General features: G+C 39.0%; 1 protein-coding gene across 1 annotated transcript in view; it reads left to right on the top strand.

The window, feature by feature from the left end:
• RSPO3 (R-spondin 3) overlaps positions 1-2,709 on the top strand; it is a 58,413-nt gene extending 55,704 nt beyond the window's left edge. The window contains exon 5 of the mRNA XM_015620342.1: positions 1,663-2,709. Coding sequence (XP_015475828.1) covers positions 1,663-1,856 — 194 coding nt within the window. The 3' untranslated portion in view covers positions 1,857-2,709. The remainder of the gene's footprint in view (positions 1-1,662) is intronic.
• Positions 2,710-22,731: the final 20,022 nt, after the last annotated feature.

The raw sequence follows: 22,731 nt of genomic DNA, 5'->3' as shown, positions 1-22,731 counted from the left end.
AGCTCTTTCTGAGCCTCCCGTGCCAGTTCTTCAGGTCTCTCCTGCTCATATCTATGCACCTTAGATGGCATTTACAAATTCAGAGGGGGATTCTGCAGGTATGTGGGTGTATATTCAGATAATCTCTGACTGGTTCCCTGAAATTTAAGGAGTCATTTTACATTTAAAGTTTCAGAAACAACAAATGATAAAGGCAGATATTGGTCCCGACTTGACTTAATGCATGTCTCTAAACCTTCTCTTGCTCTCTGATCCCACGCAGTGGTGGTAAAGAATGGAGAAGCTGTAAAATATTCCCACAGAGCTACATAACAACAAGAAGATCCAGAATATTCTCACATCTTCATCTCGCTCCTGGCTTTCTGCATTCTCTTCACCTCCTCTGAATCTCCTTTCCTTTATCTGACCTGCAGCTCCTTGGATGGTTATCTGTTCTCCGAACAAATCCACTTCCCCTGCACCTATTCCCTCATTGTGACATACTCCCACAGAGCTCAGTGAGGCATCAAAAACCACTGTCTTTGGTTTTGAGTCAGGAATGGGAAAAATTGCCAAAATTTACCACCCTCAACGGCAAGAGCTACTGCCAGGTTTGCGTAACTCCCTCTACATTGGTGTAGGAAATTATCTCTGTTAAAATTTAAAAACAAAAAGTATTCTCTCTGTAACAAAGAAGGATAGATTACTTTCACTAGTATCATTATTAGGAAATTATAAAAGAGAGTTTAGCCAGATGTTTTTCAATACTTGTCCAGAAGTTTCTCCATGTAAGAAGGCATACCAGTCAGTATGACATTCTATCACGAAAGTTTCCAGAGAGGTTGCCTTTGAAAATATCATTTGGATTCATCTAACTAGAGGTGAATTTCAGCTGCATAGCTCAGTAGTTCTACACAGACAGAAAATCTAATCTGTTTTAGGCTAGTGTGTACTTACGAGTTCAAGCCAATGTCATTCCTGCACTCTGTAAAGTTTTAGTTTGTAAAGCTAATAGAAGAAATAGAAGAAACAGAATCATAGAATCATAGAATCACAGAAATGTTTTGGTTGGAAGGGATCTTTGAAGATCATCTCTGCCATGGGTAGCAACATCTTTCACTAGATCAGGTTGCTCAGAGCCCCATCCAGCCTGACCTTGAACAATTCCAGTGATGAGGTATCCACAGCTTTTGTGGGGAGACTGTTCCAGTGCCGCCCCACACTCAGCATAAAGAACTTCTTCCTCACGTGCAAGCATAAATGCACTCTATTGTATCATCTCCACAGCCAATATGCAAAGTTTTAATGTTCCTAGGGGACAGGATGCTTTATTGGAGAGGTCTGTAGCAGCAACAAATTCCTCAACATCTTACCTTATTTAAAGCAATAAAGCAGTTGAATACCTAATTTTGAGACAATGGTCTAGAGTTTGGTTTGAGACACATTTTAGTCTGAAGACCATCACACATCTGTGCTGGAACTGCCACAGGATTCATGTTGCAATACCAAGAATCCCCTGGGATGTGGGTGTGGTGATTGGATATTCCCAAATACTGATACTAGTGTTCAGCTCCTAATGGGATATGCTAATCCAGGGCTGGCTTCACAGGTTATGGCAAAGTGAGGGACTCAGAAATTGCAATAGTCTGAGCAAATCTTCTAACATGCCATCATTTTTTTCAGGGAAAAAGAATAGGGAGGAGAAAAGAAAAAAATCCAACAAAGATGAAAGCAAGGAGACAAGACAGGAAAGCAAAGGGCGAGCAGCCCGAAGACAAAACCGAGAGCAGAGGGAAAACAACAACAAAACGCAGCCGAAGAAAAGGAAAGCCCCAAACAAAGAACAGGACCTGGCATCTGTTGACACTGCACATTAATGGCCCTCCATGATTGTTTAAGTCTTATGATGCTGCTATCTCCACCAGATCGCCCTGACAGGTGTTGCAACCATTCAGGCCGCAAATGGACAATGCTACCAGTTATTATTAAACTTTAAACAACATTCCAAATACTTCCTATATTCTCCAGGCAACCATAGTTTATTAAAGAGATTGACATGAGCCAAGGAAAAAAAAATCTAAAGATGGGATACTTTAAAACTGTTATATTATATGCTTCCATGCATCTGTAAAAGGCAATTAAGAAATTTTGTATATATTAATAATAGGGTATAAAATATAGCAATATAATAATGAATGACATTCAGATGAACAATGTTCTTTTTCTTTGTAAAATATTTTTCAAGTTATTGTTTAAGTATGAGGCAAGAGATATGTCTAAATCAAAGACGAAAATTGTATCCCTTCATATATTGTACATAATTAAGAGAAGGAGGAAAACATTTCTGAAGAGCCAGTAGGAGCCCAAGGTTTTACAGCCTCTGGTGGAGCAGGATGGGATTGCCCTGTGTTTTCCCTGTCCATGCTCCAGACAAGGGTGAGAAACATCAGGAGAGAGCCAGCAGGGCTTCAGCTGCTGAGGGATAAGAAGCAGAAGCATCTGCAGCTTTGAAGACTGAATCCCTGAAGCAGAAGGAAACTGAGCTGAGCTTGAACAACACTCTTATCTGTGGACAGCACAATGTTTTATGGTCTAAGCAGTGGTACCGTGTGCTGTTTTATGCTTTTTATATCTATGTGTAACTTAAGTCTACATTTCAAATCTTCTGGTGAATGACAAATCGTATTTGTAGGAGACAACGTTGAGTTAATAAAAACCAGAAAAATAGAACATGTAAGTATGTGTTTTTAACAGTGCTGCCGTCACTTTTTCTGCTGGAGAAGGGAATCATTTCATAGCTTCACAGACAGAAGAGGACACTACTTGCACCCACCCTGTGCACCTAGCAAAAAAGTATCCATGAAAATAAATTTACAGACATATACAAATTACAAACTTCCAATTTTACTTAAATTCCTATTCTGGTTCTTCTCTCTGACACAGCAGAAGTGAAAACCTCCTCTGCTCAGAGGGCAAACCAAATCCTGTGGTACCATTCTGGGTATGTTAGAGCAGCTGCTAGAGCAGCCCATCAGTAAAACACAGGTTATGCTACACTGAGTTGCTGCTCAGAAATGGACTTACCCTTGACAGGAAGATGTTGGGGAACCAACATACCTCATGGTATGTGTTCTGTTGCCATGTTTTGCCCAATGACAGCTGTCATGGGGGTAGCAGCCCGCCCACGGTAAGCATGGACTAGAACAGGTGGCAGGAGTCAGTTCCCCTGCCTGCTCACGATTTCTGTTTCTCACAGTGAGATTGACCTTAAAAAAGACCCTTTCCAACACTGAAGCCTGTCTCTCAGGCTGAGGACACCTGAGTGACAAGCTTCAGTGACTTTCTAAGGAATTTCCTAATCATCCAGACAGCAATGTAGGATGGTCTCCTACAGTTTGCTTTGTAACAGCTTTGTCTGTAATGATACATGTAGATGCAGTAACACATGGTGTTTAAGACTTCCACAGTTTGCCTCCTACGTTCATGAGAATTAAAACTTTCTGTAACTAGTCCCTGATTGTATGCATTTATTATATTTTTGCTGTTGAGAAGACCAAAAGGCTGAATTTTAGAGATGAGCATCATACACATGTAACACTCCTCACACACAATGGAGTCTGAATGGGTAAGAGAGCAAAGCAGGCTGTGCTGAATGTCTGTGAGGAGCACGCAGCAGTGGGAGACTGGAGCAGGGGTGACTATTTGTGAGGTCCAGCTCCATTGCATAACTCGTTTACACCCTCCTTCAGAGTGGTATGGTCTCAGTCTCCCACTGCTGATCCAAGCAGCAGCAGCTCCACCAACATCTTCCCACCTTGTTGGCAGCAGCAGCTGGGGAGAAGCTGGTCTTAGAGCAGTGGAGCAGCACTGAGGTTCTGGGTGATGCTGATGTAGAGAGAGGAAAGGAGAAATCCTCATGCTGCCAGACTCAGAAGCTGGCACCAAAAGATGAGCTGCAAGTAGCAGTTCTGGGCTGAGAGGTGTTGGTGTTACAAGAGAGGGGAACCCAGTGCTTCAAACCCTCTCCTACAGCTGTAGTCATTCATCTGTTTGCGGAGCCCTGTGGGCAAACAGGGATGTTCAGCTGCTCAGAAAGAATTTACTGTTCAATTTACTTCCTCCTAGGATAGTTTTTTGGCCAGATGAAGAATCCCTATTTGGATTCAGCAAACTAGGTCAGCAGCTGGACCACATGAATAGTTGCACTCAGAGAAGATTTGTCTGCAACTCTTAAAACTAACCAGTAGGATTGTGTCTTTTCCCTGCCTTGATTAAATATAGGAGCTTAATGGCAAGGGGGCTGGGTGGGAGAGAATGGCTTTTGATAGAAGCACAAACAAAATCTATAAAAAATAACAAGAGTGTTCAGAGAGGAATTTAAAAAACAAAGGAAAAAGCAAAACTAGATGCTATACTCAGAATGTCCCTGATCTCAGTAATTCTCTACTACAACACTTGGAGGAGTCAAAGGAATGTCATTTATCTGGCAAAGATAAACAGAAGACTGGAAAAGCAATATCAAGTAGTTCAAGAATTACAGACTGAGGGAAAAGAAAGAGGGAGAAAGGAAAAGAAGGTAATTTAGGATACAAATGTGAGTTCTGTTACACACTGTCACAAAAAAACTTTATTACAAATTCCCTGCTTATACAAGAAACACTGATAAGTTTGTCTTACCAAGAGCAGAACTTGGAATGCTGTTACCTTTCAGCAAGGAATAAAAATGTAAACAGAATTTGGCCCATGGCAGTAATAATTTATAGCATAGCATTAGTAACTGAAAAAACATGTTATTTCCTTCCTGGAAATGAACAAGGAAGTTGCTGTCATGTTGCTTCCATCCACACAGAAAAATTTTTGAAAATATTGCCTATAGCCATGGTGAAGCACTAAGAAGTATATCCAAGTCACTTGAGAAACTAAAATTTTCTCAAGTCCTGGCACAGAGTGTAGACCAAGGGTGATAGGCGAACTACTCAGTTGGGAATCTCAAGAAACTGAAGGAGAATATGGACCTTTGTAGGCCAAGAGTATTGCAATAACATCTTTTTCCCATCCAGTAATAAATGTGTAAAATCAGGAGTCAATGATCTTACATGTTAGTGAGAATTCAGAGGACCTTACTGGAGAATATCTGATTGAGTAGTAGGAGTAGCTGTGACTCTTATCTATGTGAAACGTCTTCCCTGACAGTTGCTTGCCAGTTAAAAAAATACCTCAAAATCTTAAGAGTCAATTTTAAGTGATCCCCAGAGAATTATGACATTTCTTAAATATGAATTAATTTTAATAAATCTTTCTTAATTATTAATTTTCTTAAAATGGGACCTAAATTGAATAGACATTAATTATAATACAAGTTCATAGTGTGCTAATTATGAAAGGATATATCTGAAATAAAATACTAAATATCAGTTAAGGCCGGTAGATAAACACAAATTGAGTGCTATTTCTGACACTTAAGATACTCAAGGAACGGTCACCAGTAACAAAGAGACAGAAAAAAGCAAACAACTGTTATGCCCCAGGCTTCAGACCAGTCTGACCAAGCTGTAGCTTGTTCTCTCACCTGAAGATCTGAATAAGGGAATCAAGAGTTTAAGTGCTGAACTGCTGAACCCTTCACTGAATTTGTCCCAGCAGCTTTATTCTGAGCCACCACAGCAGAGTTGTCAGGCTGGCCAATGCACTAAATAAATGACAGGTTTTGCTGTACCCCATAGCACAGTGGCAGCAGAAGAACCCACCACAAGAATGGGACCATCATCATCACCATCATCCCTTACAATGAAGGTCTTGTGTCTCTACCAACAGCCTCTGGCTACTTGTGGTTGATGTGCTGACGGGAAAGCAGCACATGAATATTGCTATTAATTCAGAAGAATTCCTCTATAGCCCTCATGAGTCACTATAATTATTTTTTGTTTCTGTGGTTTTAGGCTCTGAAACTCATTGAAGGCTGAACTTTCTGATGCAGCATAAATTTACCATGACACTTGTACTTAATTGCTCTGCATTGTTCTTTGCAGAGACAGCACTGGGTTTAGTTCGCATGGTTCACATGGAGTTGCACAAGTTCAAACGTAAATGCCTGCACAGGATGACCTAACAGCTGATCATGGGAGCTCCTCTTGAAAGTGATATTCTGCAAGCATCAGCTGCAGCTTCAGTCTTTCCTAAGTCCATCAGCAAGGGCTTGGTCACATTTTCAGGCTCAGATCTGCTATTTCACTGCTGTTATTTAGCACAAAGCTTACTCATCAAAGATCTTGCACTCCTACAAGCAAGCACACTCTGTAGTTACACATCTACAAATAATTTTCTCATGTGGTCTCTTGTTAATGGGAGGTTGGATTTTTTCATAGTATTTTGTAATAATTTGGCATAATTTAAAGAGAGGTTAAGTCAGCATGTTTGTTCACCATTTTAATAACACATCTGACCCTTACACCTTCCTCTCCTAACTTTGCTGTGATACTCCTAATGGGTTTAGGCCTGCCCTTTCGGATCTGGAATGCTAATTGCATTTAAAAAATGAGAGTACCCATTGATTGGTTTGACACAGGAATTTCTGTGTTTCCATGTGCAAATTCTCGTTCATAGTGTTCTATACAGTGTTCCAGAGTGCTAACAATGTCCATATAAGATAAAATGAAACCAAACAGTCTTACTAGCAGACTCACCTGTAATCATGGAATGTCAGCCTGGGGAAAAGAGGGTAAGGTAAGCAGTCTCTCTTGGATAAAATTGGAAGCATAATTTCTTCTGTAATCACTGCTGTGGAAGCAGAACAAATTCTGCAGGTACCACAAAAATCTGAGGAAATTCAGTAAAGACTGAGAGAAAAAATTGTCAGCTGGTCCCCCACATTTAAAAGGATGATGTGAACAAAATTAAACTAGTAAGAGCACCCACATTTTCTTGTATAAAGGGAATAAAGCATTAGGATAAATGACTCCAGAAAGAAACCAATGGGATTCAATTAATTTAGTTCTTGATGTGCCTATAGAAGGAAGCCAGAGATGAGACAAATTAATGTAGAGAAGGGAACAGAGTGCTGGCTGCCTGCAGAGAAGCAAGAAGATGAAAAACATGCTGTCACTATTACTAAATCTATTCATGAAGAAACCTCATTTATAGTCTACTCCAGTACACCTGTGTCTAAACAGGTTATTAAAGTTTTACAGATGTTCATATAGACATTGTCCAGGGGGAGCCAATATAGTAAGTAACACCATGCTCTAGTAAAACTCCAGTGTTTTCCCAGAGCATGATATTAAGAAACTGCCTTTGTGATTTTGAGGTAATTTTTGTGACTGAAAAACAGGAGGGCAGTTCCTTCTTTAGGCTATAGCACAAAATATCTGGTTTTGCAAATGATTCAATTACTTTATCATCTATGTACTGTTAAATACATAGCAGTATTATCATAAAGGAAGCTTCCATGAAAAAGGACAATGTGGATAATATATCTTATGGAAATCAGCATAATCTCCTCAGGGCTGTGATCCTTTCTCATAAGAAATGATGTATTGGTTTAGTCTGCTGTCAAAGTTGAACAATGGTAAAAACTGAAAAACATCTCACAGCGAAAGCACAATTCCAAATGGTAAAGGAGGTTATTTTTCACAGCGACGTTTTGTTCATAAAAGAAACCTCCAGTGAGTAAATTACAGCAGAATCTGTCCTACAGCTACTCTAATAATTCTGTTCTCTGGAAACAGGGTTTACAGTTTCAGACAGTAGGAGGGGACTAAAATGAGTAAACTATGTCCACGAGACACTGATGGATAACCTTGTACTCCTGCTAGTTATTGGAAAAGTAATATCCAAAATAATAACCTCATGGTCATCTTTTTATCAGCCCTTTCCCCCTACTGTTATTCCTAAACTAGCTGACAAAAAAGCATCTGGTTTTGCAAGCCAGAGACCAAATAATGAGCAAGGAGGTGTCAGTCTGTTTTAAAACCAGGGGATTTCTTGAACAGTGGCTGAAGAGCACAATTCTGTCATGTTTGGTGATAATGTCTCCCATGTCAGAGGCTTATGTCCTGTTGTCACTGTTCACTAATAATACCTGAGATATTATTGCTCTTCTAGTGTGTCACTTCCATTGAAGAGTGACTTTGACCATTCACAGAATGTGATGAGCTTCTATTTTTTCCAGATGCTACTTCTTCCTAAAACACTTTTCTACCCACCAGCCCCTGCCTTCTGTTCTGTAGATGTGCCTCATGTAGGATAAGTAACCCAGTTCTGCTGGGAACAAGACTGTGGTTTGGACATCTCATATGCTCACATGTGTGACTGGAGTCAGGGATGGAACGACTGGTGGACACACTGCACTTTGGATCAAACACCTCTAAAAGAGGGAGGATATTAGACGAGCCAAAATTATACTTTAAAACACCTTGAAAGCCTGCGGGAGATCACTCAGACATTTTAGTCTCTTGTAGTCATCTTTGAGATGAATCCCAAGAGTAGAGCTTGACCTCGTGGGCTACAGCTTTGGTCCATTTTTTACACCTTTGGAATATATTGTACTATTTCTGTATTATTCTCCTCACTACAGATGCTCAGCTTACTTCCCAATGGGATTTGTAACAAATGAACAATCTTCTTGAATGTTAATTAAGTTGTTTACATTATAGTTAATGAATAGAGAGGGCTGAGCCACCTGCTACTCTCCATCCTGACAAATCCTCTTTGGAGTACCTTTTGGTGATAGCTTCCCAGATAATCTTGAGCAAGAGCACATATTCTACTCCTTATGAATCCTTTTACCTTGCTGGCATTATCTGAGCTCCAGTAGTGCATCAAACGATGTAATTAGCATCGCTCATCTGTGGTTTCTTTTCACAGCCTATTTCCTACAAACTTACATCTTCTGTGCCAAATGCATTACTGAAGTCTAGACATATTGTACTTGCTGCTTAGAGAGAAAGAAAAAGAAAACCAAGTATTCTTATGGCAGTAGAAATATCTCTTGCAAGAGATATCAAATTCTTGTTTTGGTTTGTTTTCCTTTTTTATATAAGAGAGAAATGTCAATACAAGAAAATTTCTTAAGCACATGCACCCAGAGACTTACATTTTCAAAATTAATCCCAGGGGAAAGAAAAGAATGATAATTAAAAGTAAGTATTTGAAAATCAGCTGGGCACCTTAAGCTGAAATTCTGGTGCCATTAGGGGGCCATCTCAATATAAGATCTTAAGAATGAAGGTTTTAGAAAGACTTAGGAGTTTTATTCAGCTGAGACAGACTTGCTCAGGGATAAGTAAGAATTCTTTGCAATTTTCTCATGGGTCCTGCAGGATCCTAGGAGCAATTTCATACAATAGGAAATGCAGGTCCACTGCACTTTAGTGTCTGTCAGTGGGAGGTTAAGAAGCACAATGTGCACATTGTACCTAGGCTGTAATTAAAGTGGTATCAGCTATTTTTCAATATAGAAAGCTTTGTCTTCTGACTAAAAGAATAAATAATCCATTGCTCAGGAATGCTGGATAGTCATCATTTCAGGCCTATAAATCATACTTAGCATGTTTTGTAACCAGTTTTACTGAAACATTAGGTTATAAGAAATCACAGTAGCAGCACCATGCATTGTATTATTTATTCTACAAGGGGGAGCTGCAGAAGCATCCTCCTCATCGTTCATCCATCTCCCCCTGCGGGAGAGCAATAACTGCCATGATTCGAAGAACAGTTGACAGTATCAAAAGGAATTTCGATATTAATTTGAAAAGTGGATATTCTGTGCCTGCTATAAGGCAACGGCGATGCAAAGCACTCAGAGGATTACTGAAAGGATGCATTGACAGCACTGTGTATTGTTTTAAACAGCTTTTACCTTGATTTTTTTAATACAGTGACATAAATCTGTAGTAAAGATATATTTGCACATGATTTGTGCGAGCAGTAACAGTGACTTACAATTCTGTATAACGCTGTCTGTACAAACACGTGTTCCCTTGCACAAGCTCTGCTGAAGCTCTTCCCTCAACTAAGCACAAGAACAAATTACTCAGAAGTCTGTGGCCAAAGGCTGAGAAGGTTCCTGTGGGCTTCTGTAAAGCAGCAAGATGAAAATCAAAGGGGAGAATGCAGAGCACCACATGAAGGTAGGAGCATACAAATTCAAAGAGTAAGAAGAAAAGGCCCCTTAGGCAGCAGTGGTAATTCACAGCTGAATGTAAACAGTGTTTTATCACAAGGAAAGTAAACATCATACTGGGACACACATGCAGAAGTATAGCCTGTAATTTATATGAAACAATTATTCTGTTCCACTCAGTATTGCCAGAAGTATCAGCTGAAGTATAATGTCCTCTTAAGGTACCACAGTTAAATAAAGAAGTGGTATTACTAGAAATTGTTCCAGCAAAAGCACTGGAAATGATCAAAGCTTAAAAAAATGTGTCAGAAAAATGTTCCCATACCTACCTACCTATGAAGCAGATAATAGCCAAACAGCAGCACTGACAGGGATGAAAGGGATATGGCCACAAATGGGAATCAGCTGAAGGAAACAGAAATAAGTAATTCTTTATCTGTACAAATTTTTCCCCTTTCTGGATATACTAAACAATATAATTCACTGAGGGCATTTAGCAAAAGAGAAAACAAAACACAAGACTCCCAGTACTAAAACTAACATATCTCTTCCATCCCATCTGTAGCCAGTATCTAATTTTACCCTTTGTCAGGATGTGCGTGTTTGCATTTCTAGCTCCATCATTCATTATTTTAGAAAGGAATAACACCTTTCCTACTCTTTTCCAAATAAAACTTACTCTCCTTGTTTCCCAATGATTTAAAGAAACACTAGAGCCTCCTAATATAGAGAAAAAAAAAAAAAAAAAGCAAAATATAAATGTTACCATCTTTCTCAGAGGAACAAAACTTATGCTATTATGCTGGAGAGCTGGTAGTGAGCTGTCCTAGCAAATTTCCACCTTGATGGCCAGTTTCACCCTAATTTGGGGAGAAAAATAAATTAACTGTGTACAAAGCAGGCATCCAACACACAGATCCTGAGCTGCCAGTCAGCAGACTTCCAGATATTGAAATAGTCCTCCTACTCCAAGTGTATCCTGAAAACGAAGATCCCATACAGGTATCCTCAGAAAGCAAAGAGCTATCTAATATAGTCAGAATTAAAAAGTGAGTTCTTGAACTGAATCTATGTCTACCCAATCAAGTGATTTATTTCATGCATATGCTGTGACCTGCAAGAAAAACAAGCACATGCAAAGAGACAGGGAAAGTCCTGTATTCCAAATACCAGGATCCAGGACAGTGACATTTCACTGGACTAGCAGACAGCTGGGCTTACAGCTCAGTGTCCAAATTTGGAGCAGACATCAGAGCAGAGCAGCGTTCCTACTATGTGACTGTTCCAATTCAGACCATGCATGCTAAGGCAACTAGGATCATATGGCCAGGAAGCAAAGGAACATCTACTAAAAGGAAATCTCTTTTGAAATCTCTGACACTGATCAGCCTCAGGGGCTGAGCAGAGTTACATCTGCTCACCAGCAAAACACGGGTGTGTGGGGCAGAGAGTGACGTGGCTGCTGAACTGATATGAAGGAAGGAAGGATCCATTTGAGGAAAGCAATGGTTAAAGGACTCCCTCCAAAGGCACTACAGGAGGCAGAAGTGTAGAGGAAGAAAGAAGCTACATGAACAACTGATGGGATAAGAAATTTGGCTGTAATATTAAGCTAGTAAAATATATTTTACCTGGAACTTCTTTATTTCTAGCTCTGGATTATGTTTTTTCCTCAAGGTTTTCATTACAAAAAGAAAAAACCTAGTCATCTGGCTTTTGTTTTGACCCTACACATGCAAGGTATTCCAGACTGCACAGTTGGTTGCAGCCTTAAACCTGGAGATAGGATGTGAGTGGGTGAGTCACTTTAAAACTGTTCTCTTTCTTTTCTGACTCACTGCAGTTTTGTATTTCAATATCTGAAGTTGCTTTTGCACTGTCAGCCAGTTTAAATAACAGAAAATTCCTTAGCTGCAATGTTCTCACTCATTTTCTACAGAAGCTTAGGTAATACTGAAGATCTACCTGGAGACTTTATACTGACTTTTGCTATTCATCACTGTGTCCAGATGGCCTGAACAGTGTCTTCATTTTAAATTCAATGATGCATTAACAATACATATGAAACATGAGACTTATGAAGGAAGATCTTGGCCTTAACATCTGACAGTAATAAGGATGTAAACAAATACATATACACACACATCAGTATATTCCTAGCTGTATGTTAGAGAGCTTGTTTTGTGGTAAAAATCTTGAAATACCATCTTTGTCTTTTTTTACTATATTCCACAATTCTATTAAGATAGAATGATCAAGACCAAGACTCCCAGGAATACCCAAAGGAAAGTGAAATGCAGCCCTGAAAAAGGGCATGAGAAATGATTTCAGCCTATTTCTATTAGCTAAAAAAAATAAAATCCTGTGACCACTGTTTAACAGTGAGAGGCCTCCCATATAATTTTCTGGTTAGCAGTAACTAACAGAGCCCTAGTTGCCTCTTGAGGTGTTTGAGGTACATCCCTATGAGACTTTGCCTTTCTTGGCAATGTCCTGCATAGCAGGTAGGTAATGAGAGAAGAATTTCAGTGATTCAGACCATGGGCTGATGCCTCCATAACCAACAGAGCCAGGCATGAAGAAATCTTCATATGGGAAAAATCTGAACCACTGATTCAGGGGTTGCTAATTGGGGATCTGAGATTCAGAGGGGCCTAATATTATCATTTTCTTCATTCTTGTGTTGTGGACTCATAATAATAGGTTAATTATGGTTTTAATTTTGGAAATGGAGATCATTGTTCTTCAACACACAGGCCAGATGTATAATGATTTCTTTGTTGGAAGTCTGGCAGATTACAATGCTTCTTGTTTATAGCAGCAACTGGACAATTTATTTGCATACAGGAGGCAGTTTGTTCCACTGGATACCCTTTAGTCTTTACTTTTCCATTGTTCAGAAATAACACAGTATACTACCAATTACAATTATACTACAATAAGCCTTCAATTATTGGGTAAACAAATTTAATCAAACAAGAGCATGGCTCATACATAGCTGCAATTACCTGTAAAGTTATGGGTACTGGCAGACAACAGTACTGTCTTTCACTGCATCATGAGAAATGACATACCTTAATTTAAATATGCTCTGCTAACAGTGAGACTCCTGTTGTTAAACAATATTATGCTAATTATTCTGTTATGGCTTTACTCCACCTTACTACTCACAGATGGACAGGGGAAAGATGAAAACTTTGGTGCCCCTTGAATACGTTGTCTCTTTGCTGCCATCACACAATGAGAATTTCTATGTATATCTCATATTTTAAAAAGAACACAAGTGCAAGCTCTTGGGATCCAACTCTTCATCGTCTGCCATCAGGACACAAAAGTCTTTGCAGCTTTGACCAGTGCAACAGCCTCTCTTTTGCTCACAGCTGCCCTTAAAACCTTTGGCTTCTACCAACACATGGATGCTTGGGTACAGGCAAGAGCAATTCCCAGCAAGAAAGAGCAGCTTCCGGTGCAGGAGTCAGTGACCTGCTGGAGCACAACTCATTGGCCAAATCAGCCCACTCTGCATGACCTTTCTGTTTCAGGGCTGAGGCAAAGGACAAGGTTCAAACCGTGCCTAATTTTCACTGTTTCTGTGGAGGTGTCTGCACAGATTAGGTGTCTAAAATCCTGGTTTTGTCAACATTAAATTGGTGAATACAGTAGTGGAGGCTGGAGGGTAATGCAGTTGTCCAAAGGTAGGTGCCCAGGGCCATTTTACATTCCTTATCAAGTCTGTGCTGACTTCCAAATAGAATGTCAAAAAGGGCACGTCTCCTATAAAGCTTGTGTCATATCCGAAATGATGCATGGCTGTCACCTGCCTTCTAAGTCACTTTGGGACAAACTGAGTTGATCCAGTGGCTGTTCTGGCCAGACTGTACTGCCCAGGAGCTCAGTGCAGCTCCCTGAACACTTTATGGATTGCCATTCGTGATGCCCTGGGATAGCCTGCTTGGAGTTCAGATACCACTGCAGACATGGGCATCCCAAAGGCTCTGTGTTAGATGTACCAGACCCTAGTGGGTGTCTCAGAAACTCTACTGCATCTCAAGAGGCCCAAGATAAATGTACCTAGACACCTGAAGCCTACATTTCCACAAATTTAAATGGGTGGCACATCTATAGACACTTAGAGAGGCAGAAGTGTATTTAATACTCATATTGAATCTCCCAGTGTGACCTAGCTTTGACCTGCTCTTTTTGGTTTAGAAGTTTATACAAAGACAGTTATGGGCACTCAACTAAGGGCATCAGCTCTTAAGCTGTCATAACTGGACTGTTTGGCTACTCTAAACAAAGCTAACAATTTTAAATTAGTTTAAAATACGAGTCTTCCCTTCTTTGCCCTTTTTAGTCTACTATCAACCCAGGTGCCTCTCCAATATGGGCTTTCATTTCTTCCTGAGAGATCTTGACTGCTACTTCATTTTAGCTGGGTGATCAGTCAAAGAATGTTCCTTTATTAGTTCTTGTTCTGTGTAAGGCTGTAGGTTTTTTCCTGGTCTTATTTTAGTTACAAGAGCTTTCTATCCCATTGTTTGAGATAATGAAAAAACAATGCCATAGAATCTGGGCTCCTGAAGAAGATTCAGCAGCTCTTCAGCAAACCAAAGAGGAACAATGAAAGATACTGTCACTGAAGAATGAAGCCTGATAATATCAGAGACTAGAACTACAGAATGAGTAATCATACCACTGCTAACCTTTTCAACAGAAATATTCAGCTTCTGCACATACACAGCAATCCCTAACTGTCCACCACACCTGCCCAGATAGCCTAAGTCCTGAATATTCCTCTGTAAATCTTGCAAAGCCTTCTGGTTCTCCTGCAGAGTTCTTTAATTTACCTCTCCTGCTATTATTTTACTGCAAACTAGAAACTGAGGTGGGAGTAATGAGGTGTAGTAAGCTAGATGGTGCAAATAATTGCTCCATCAACATAATTAGTTGATATCACATCAAGCTGAACCAAAACCACCAGCACTAATTTACCTGAACCTACACAGAACATCTACTTTGCTGGGCCTAAGCAACACAGAAATTTGTCACACAACACAAATCACAATGTATTGTCAACTTTATGTGTGGGGATGTATACAATTGCACACATTCATTAAAAACACATAGATATATTTCACACCATGGAAACTCAAATGGCAGTACAGATTCATTCATTAGCTCAGCTCAAACCAAGCATTATGCCTCCAGTAAAATGTATGGCCTCATCTTTGAAATCTATAGCCTTGCAGAGTCTTTAATATGAATCACAACTAAGTTCATTCATTCATTCATTCATTCATTCATTTGCACATATCTGGTCACCTTTTCTAGACTTACAGCTCACTCTTTAAGCCATTACATTCTGCTTCAGCTTTGTTTCACTATCCAGCTGTATTGGAATCTTGTATGAAATCACACAAGTGAGTCTGCAGAAGGTGTAAACCAGTGTCACTTCACTGGAACTCAAGGAGTTAGTTATATCCTCTTACAACAGAAGTGAATTTAATCCAGGATCAGTGAAATAACATAGATCCAACATCCTGGTCAAAATGAGCAGCCCTGAGGCCCCAGGTAAATAGATGACATAAATTTAGCCCTCATATAAACCTAGGAATTTATGCAAATGGAAGATACAACTTACTCATCTAGCTGCTCACATACTTGTGTACTTTAAAAGGTCCACATTACTCATTGCTGATGTGAGTAGCTGGACGTGTGCTAACTGCACGGAATGGCACTGAGCTCTGCTGGCTGTGAGTGAATCACTGTCACATCAGGCAACACACAGCTAAAGGCAGTGGTGCTCAGTTCAGCCACAAAATTGAGAAACACAAAAGTGAGATTTTTTTTTTTCAGAGCTCATTTCAAAGTTACTGGAAATAGTGTAGCCATTTTCATTACCTGAATTTTAAAAAGCTTAACACAAATTCTCTGAAGAGGGAACAACAGTGAAAGAAGTGATCATCATAGAACTGAATGACTTAACTTAAATCAGTGAAAATAATTCTAGAGTTAAGTGCTATTCAGCAAGAAAAACAGCCAGAATTGAGCCCAAAATGGCATCCTACCCAAAATGAGGAAGAGTGGTGAATTGAATACTCCTCATCTGTTTCTAAAATGAACCCCTCATGGGCTTTTATCAGAACTGCTGGAAGTCAAGAAGCAAGAACATCTTACTCCATTGTTTTTTCCCCCAGCTTTCAATGCTCTGCATAATTAGAACACTTCTAGAAATGTAGCTCATGTGAAGACTTCAAATGAAATAACAAAATGCCTGATCTATTTACCTTAGCTCTTTAACAGAATACATACTCTTGAAAATTAATGACGCTTTAATACATCAGAAGATTTTCATGGTTATAAAACAGACCTAAACAATAAACAAACTCTAAGATAACATTACAGATGTACCAAGAGACCTAATTCACACAGCAAGAAGCCCTGGAATAGCACTTTTAAATTCCAGTGAGAACAACAATTGTGCACCGGTGCACACGAAGGCTCAGGTGAGTCATCCCCAGGGTAGGCGCACCATGAACTGAAGAAATTAATTTCATCTTGAGATTCTATCAACCAAACTAAAGAGAAGAAAAAATGCATCAAAGAAAATCCAAGCAGATATAAACTCAAGCATATGTAACAGATATAATAATTTATTGTATGCACAATAAATGATATGTAACTGCAGTTTGAAAACAAACTTTCAATTTTAATTTTAATTTTAATTTTAATTTATTAATTAAATTAATTTTAATTTTAATTGCTTTACTCAGAGAGTTGCCTACTGACACTTAGGAACCTGGAGAGGATTTTGGGGTCAGCAGAACACTATCACTTTCTAGTTTCCGTCTTCAAAGGACTGTATCTAATGAACCCTGATAAGATCCCTGTGAAACCGGTCAGTATTATAGCTCATTTCATAGATAGTTAAAATGACCACTGATCTGGCAAATTTGGGTACCCAAAGGTACGGTGATCCTTTTGTGAACTTTCATTTCCTGCCTTCCATTTTCCTTTGCCTGCTCTCTTCACTTGGGTTCAGAGAGAGAATATAGCATTGCTGCAGCTAATTTTTGTCATCCTATGAAATCCACAGAACTGATATTAACTCAGAGCAATTAGGAGTATTAGAGCTAAGCAAATGAGCAGGAAATGGCTGAAGTTAAGGGATTAAGCATACAGAAGGAAAGGGCTTTGCACTCTAGGCTGCAGAAAATGTGCCACTTTTCTTTTGAGATTACAAGTCATTTATCTTCTCTTGGAGCACCTCTTCCTGATAAATGGTGCTATCAGGGCAGCCTGCTCATGCCATTTCTAAACCAGTCTGGCAGCAAATTAAACCAGGATGTAAATTTGTCACTCTCAGCCTCTCAGAAAAGATCTACAGACAGGTTAATTGCACTGTCATGTTTCCAAACCATTCTCTTCTATAGGAGAAGGCATAAAACTTTCTGGATGCACCCTGGGCCAACCCAAGCAGATTGCACGTAGCAGGCAGATAAACACACACTGATGTTCACTTGGGCAGCCTATCCTGATAGATCAAATGAAACTACTTGTGAAATGTAAGGTCTGTAAGTACTGGCCTGGGGGCTATGTGAGTTACCAGAATTATTAAATTTTGATGGTATTATTTATTTTTCAAGCTATGCTGAATACCCCTTTATCAGCTTATGGACACTATTTACTGAATTTGTTAATTAAACTCTAAGATATAACAGGCAGTACAGCATTATTGATTAATACATGCATCAAATGCTCAATGAACTCCTGTCATCTCAGAGTTTCATGCCACTAAGAAATTTTTGTGCAATGCTGTCATACTGTCTCAGAACACTTTATTAGACAGATGTAAAAGCAAGTGATAGCATTTCTTCCATATGCAACATCATTGTCTCTGTACGGCTCTTAGAGGTAACAGTCATCAAAATTGCAATTAGAATAATTATTTAAGCATTGATTGAAATTATTTTCCTTCCAAGATTTCACCAGAGCAACTCCATCTTCTTTTTGTTCTTTATGGGGAAAAGTCTGGTGAAGCCATAGACTCTCTCCTCATTTGCTGCCTTGGTGAAGTTCTGGGGGATTACACACCACACCACATGGCTCTGTTTCTCATTCCCCTCCCAAGGAACCTGCCACACAAGGCAGAGAAGACCAAGGGAAGCAAAAGCCCAGCAGGGTCAGGCTGCAAAGAATAGAGCCCTGCACTCTGAATCCTTCTCCACAAAACTTCCTGCTGCTGGGGAATCTGCTGACACCATGAGAAATGGTTATGAAAGCTTCAATGATACTGCCCATCATAATGGGTCTCCCACCCAGAAAGACACAGAGTCTGAGCATACAAGAAAACCAAGGGAATACAAAAAAACACAAGCCACCAAATAGCAGAGTACCTGGACACCTTTCTGTTCTAAAAAGCACTAAGAGATTTTGGGATCCTATAGAACAGGAGAAATAAGATTTAAGTGTGAAATTGTGTCTATAAATTTTGCTTATGACATCCTTTTCACAAAAGTAAAGCCCAGAGGACAGAGTCATCCAGGAAAGTTTTAATTTTGAACTGAAAAATTTCAAACTACAGTGTCATGGACTACTACAGCAACTACGTGGAAATAGCTCAATTTAAGCTGCTGAACAGTTAATACAAATGGAGCAGCATAAAATGTTGTTGGTTCTTTTATAAAATTCTAGCAAACATTTTATACTACCATATTTTAAAATATGTATATAATTACTATAGGAGATGCTGTTTTGATTGTGATAATGTAGCATTCAAAAATATTACCTGAGAAAATAAAAATATGCCCTCTAGTGTTGAAGTAGGTCTTTGCATGGAAACTATATGGTAGTTCGTATTGTTACAACTAAAATTACAAACCTAAACTTCCATTGGTTCTGTCTCCATATGGACTTTTACACCTACTGAGCACTCACCAGCAGGTAGCTCAAAGGGTCTGATCCTCAACATTTGAAGGCTTTTCTAACTCTCCAATAATGTGTGCGTGTTTTCAAGCATTTTAATACAGAGGTCCCCTTTTCAAAAATATAATTCTGAGTTTGAGGCCCAAGTACTGTGCAGTGTCCCATAAAACATGAGCACAGAATCACTCAGTAAGTTTTGCTACTGCCTGCAACAGAATGGGGGATTTTGTACAACAAGGAGCAGTTTTAGGTGTCAAGAACAGCTTTGCAGGCATTGCCACTGTAAGCAAGGAGTCTGGTCAGTGCCATATCTGGATCAGGAGGGACAACAGTACCTATACTCTATCAAGTTTTTTTTAAAAGCTTAGCTTCCCCACAGTTACCATATACCATCTAGTGATACAAAAGAAAATTGCAATCGTTCATTCACTATGTTTTAAAATTAGAGATGAAGATGGCAACAACATATTTCTTCTAGTTTGCTTTCCTTTCACTAAAATAAAATATAGTATGAGGGCACTACTTGTGATTAACTGTTTTTCCATATATCAAGAATCTTGTGACTCCAGCCAGTTTTCAAGATTTCATTTCTGAAGATGTATGATTATGCAAAAATTTCAGCTTCAATGAAGTTAAAATAAAGCCTGCCTTATAGCTACAGATAGACTTTTTATGTGCAGTTTTACATTACTGTTAAGTTCTACAAATGTAAAACATGGGCCCAAGTTTAAAAGAAACACAAAATCTAACCTTGTAAATTTTGTAAATATCATGATTTTGAAGATTTCAAAATACTTTTTTTTTTTATGAGTTTAGTTGCTCCCCTGGTTGATCGGGAAGATGTAAAAGAAAAAGATATTCAAGTGATGATGAGACTAAGGCACAAGACATGCTTTTGGGAAAAGAAGGCTTTAATCCTGCAAACTCTCTGCCTGGAAAACTAAAAGATTTAAACACACTGTATTGTAATGCAATAGCTGTTTTGTGGTGGGATTTTTCTGCTTGTCTGCATCACCATATGGATGACTTCAATTCCACAGCAACATATACTGTGATATGATTTTGACAGCTGGGATAATGGAAAAAGTCAATGTTTACTTATTGGCAGAAGAAAATGTTACCTTGCCTGCCAACTGGGGCAATAAAATAAATTTGTTTTGTATGCTGTGTGGAATTTTTTAATGCCACTAAATGAAAACAAAAGAATCATGATCTCTCCTTGGGAGTTCACAGACAGAACGAGTACAGATACAGCAAAAGTAACAGATTGAGAGAACTGAGAAGAAGAACTTGCCCTGAGCTCCTCTTCTCCCACTCCTCCTCCTCAGCATCATTCGGTTTCCTGTTTTTAAAGCAAAATGGGATTGTTCTCATGACTAACCAGCACAATCCTTCCAAAGCTGTTAAATAACAAGCATTTTTGGCAGAAGTTACTACCTATCTAGATTATGTAAGCAAAATACAGATATTCCATGAGGTACAGTAGCTGCATTTCCATACACCAATTCGGCCCTTAACTGACACTTTGTTCTGAATCTGCAAATAGTGACTGGAAATCAGTTTAGCTACAGTGCAGGAGGACTGTAAATGCAGATTGCTGAAACAGGCATAAACCTCAGCAGTTTCTAGATAGTCAAAATGAAAAAAAACTTGCAAATCCAAAGGAGCTTTGGACTTCCATCAATCAACTAACATTTCATACATCATTGGCACAACTGCAATTGCACTTCAAGAGAGTTCAAGTGAATGTCATTTTGTCTCACTGACACAATCTTAAAACACTTGTAGCACAAGGGATAAGCTTGTGTTTTGGACTGTGAAAAACCATAAATATAATTTGTAAAAAGAAATTATTCTGGAAAATTTATGCATCGTAGTCTTTGATGACTGTATGACATTTATTACTTCAATGAAAATGGCACTGCAACATGTGGATTTCCTGCTTTAGGACAGCTTAGAGGAAAAGGAACGCAAGGAGTGATAAGCAACAGGGGCTCCATAATGGAATGTGCCATTCAAGCAAAATCAAGATTTGTCTTTAGTACATTTACACATTGTAATTCGATTCTCAGCCCCTCTCTGGCTCCCTGCAAGGGAGAGACAAGTGCAGTGCACTGACAACTTTACATCTTCTCTGTCTTTACAGAGGGTTTGCTGAAGGTGCAGGAGAGTGGAATTGGCATATACCACACATCATCCACTCTATTGACAATAGTGTTAACTTGCAGCAGTTTTGAGGTTCTCCACACCAACTTCCCAAACTGCTTTGATATAAACTGACTCAAAACCACAGCAGAAGAAAACTGCTTTTTTCCCCTCTCATCTCAGCTGCACCAAGTGCAGCAAGGATTGAGCTCTTGAGGAATGCAAGACATTGGTAAATGTCTGCAAAGGTTTACATAGTATCATATAGATTTGAAGAAGCAGGAAAAAATGTTTTATAAATAGAAACACTCACATATGGATTAATAGTTCTCCACCATCACAGCATCAGCAAAATATTAATGGTGGGACTGTAGACACTCAGCAGAGGAAGTGGTATTTGTTAAGAATTAGTCTGGAAAATCTTTACTTTTGAAACCACTGTATTAATTAATAATTCAGTGGTGAGCAAAAGACAAATTTCAGAGTGATGACATTGTAGACAACAATAAAAATACACAAGGAGAAACACAGCAGACAAGAGAAATGTGAAGCAATAGATGTAGAAAAGGTACAGTTGAGGTGGCTTCAATTGTAACAGACAGGTACAAAGTAATAGGCATAAAGAAAACCATCAGTGGAATGGATAGGTTGTTTCCATGCCAAAAACCGAAACACAAAAAAAAAGATGTTTAAATAATACCCATTCTGACAGAAATAGGAGCTGGTAATAAGGATTGATAACAATGTAGGGAATATTTTAAAAGGTCTTTTACTAGAATTGATCCCCCTATTGCAATCTATTTGACTAGATACCCCTTCATGCTCCTTATTCTCTTAGTCTAGTAAGGTGCAATACATTTAATTTGGTTACTATCTTTGGCACTGTCTGATATTCCTTCGATTGCCAGGCTTGCTCCATAACTCATGGAGTGTAAAACAGAATCTTTCATTCACAAGCACATTTTCTCAGTCCATCTGCAGCTGCAGTGAAACTCACAAGCGTAACCACACACAGCCACAGACTTCTTTTTTACTAAGTACACTTTTCCCAAGGTGTTGCCTTTCTTACAAAGCTGCATGCAGTCAGAGTAGCTTTGCCTGAACTCTTTAGATCCCTTAAGAGCACAAGCTTGCTTTCTTTTTTTAGGTCAGATTCTAACAGAAACCGACAGGAATTTGGCCTCAATAGCTTCCACAGGATCAAGGTCTGGTTCAGTAAAGGATTAAGGCTATTGTTGCTGAGCACACACTGTCAGTAAGAGACCTTTCCTTTTCCCTAACCTTTGACTCAGCCTCACACAGAACAATAAAAATACAACACAGGTTACCATGTAAATGCTTGTCCTTGGATGCAAACATGTCACATTTATTAAAACCAGTGATGATTTTGGGTAGGCTTTTATAGACTTTTAGAAATAACAAGTGAATTAACCAAATGCATTTCTTTTTGTATTCCTGATTACACTTAGAATTTAGTATTTTTAGAATTTTCATCTCTTATATTTTCTGATGTTTGTGATTTCATTTGGTTTAAAAATCAAAAAGAGCAGCCAAACAGTACC

The sequence above is a fragment of the Parus major genome, chromosome 3, assembly GCF_001522545.3.
Source record: "Parus major isolate Abel chromosome 3, Parus_major1.1, whole genome shotgun sequence".
Classification (NCBI taxonomy): Eukaryota; Metazoa; Chordata; class Aves; order Passeriformes; family Paridae; genus Parus; species Parus major.
This window is presented reverse-complemented; position numbering and strand designations above follow the sequence as displayed.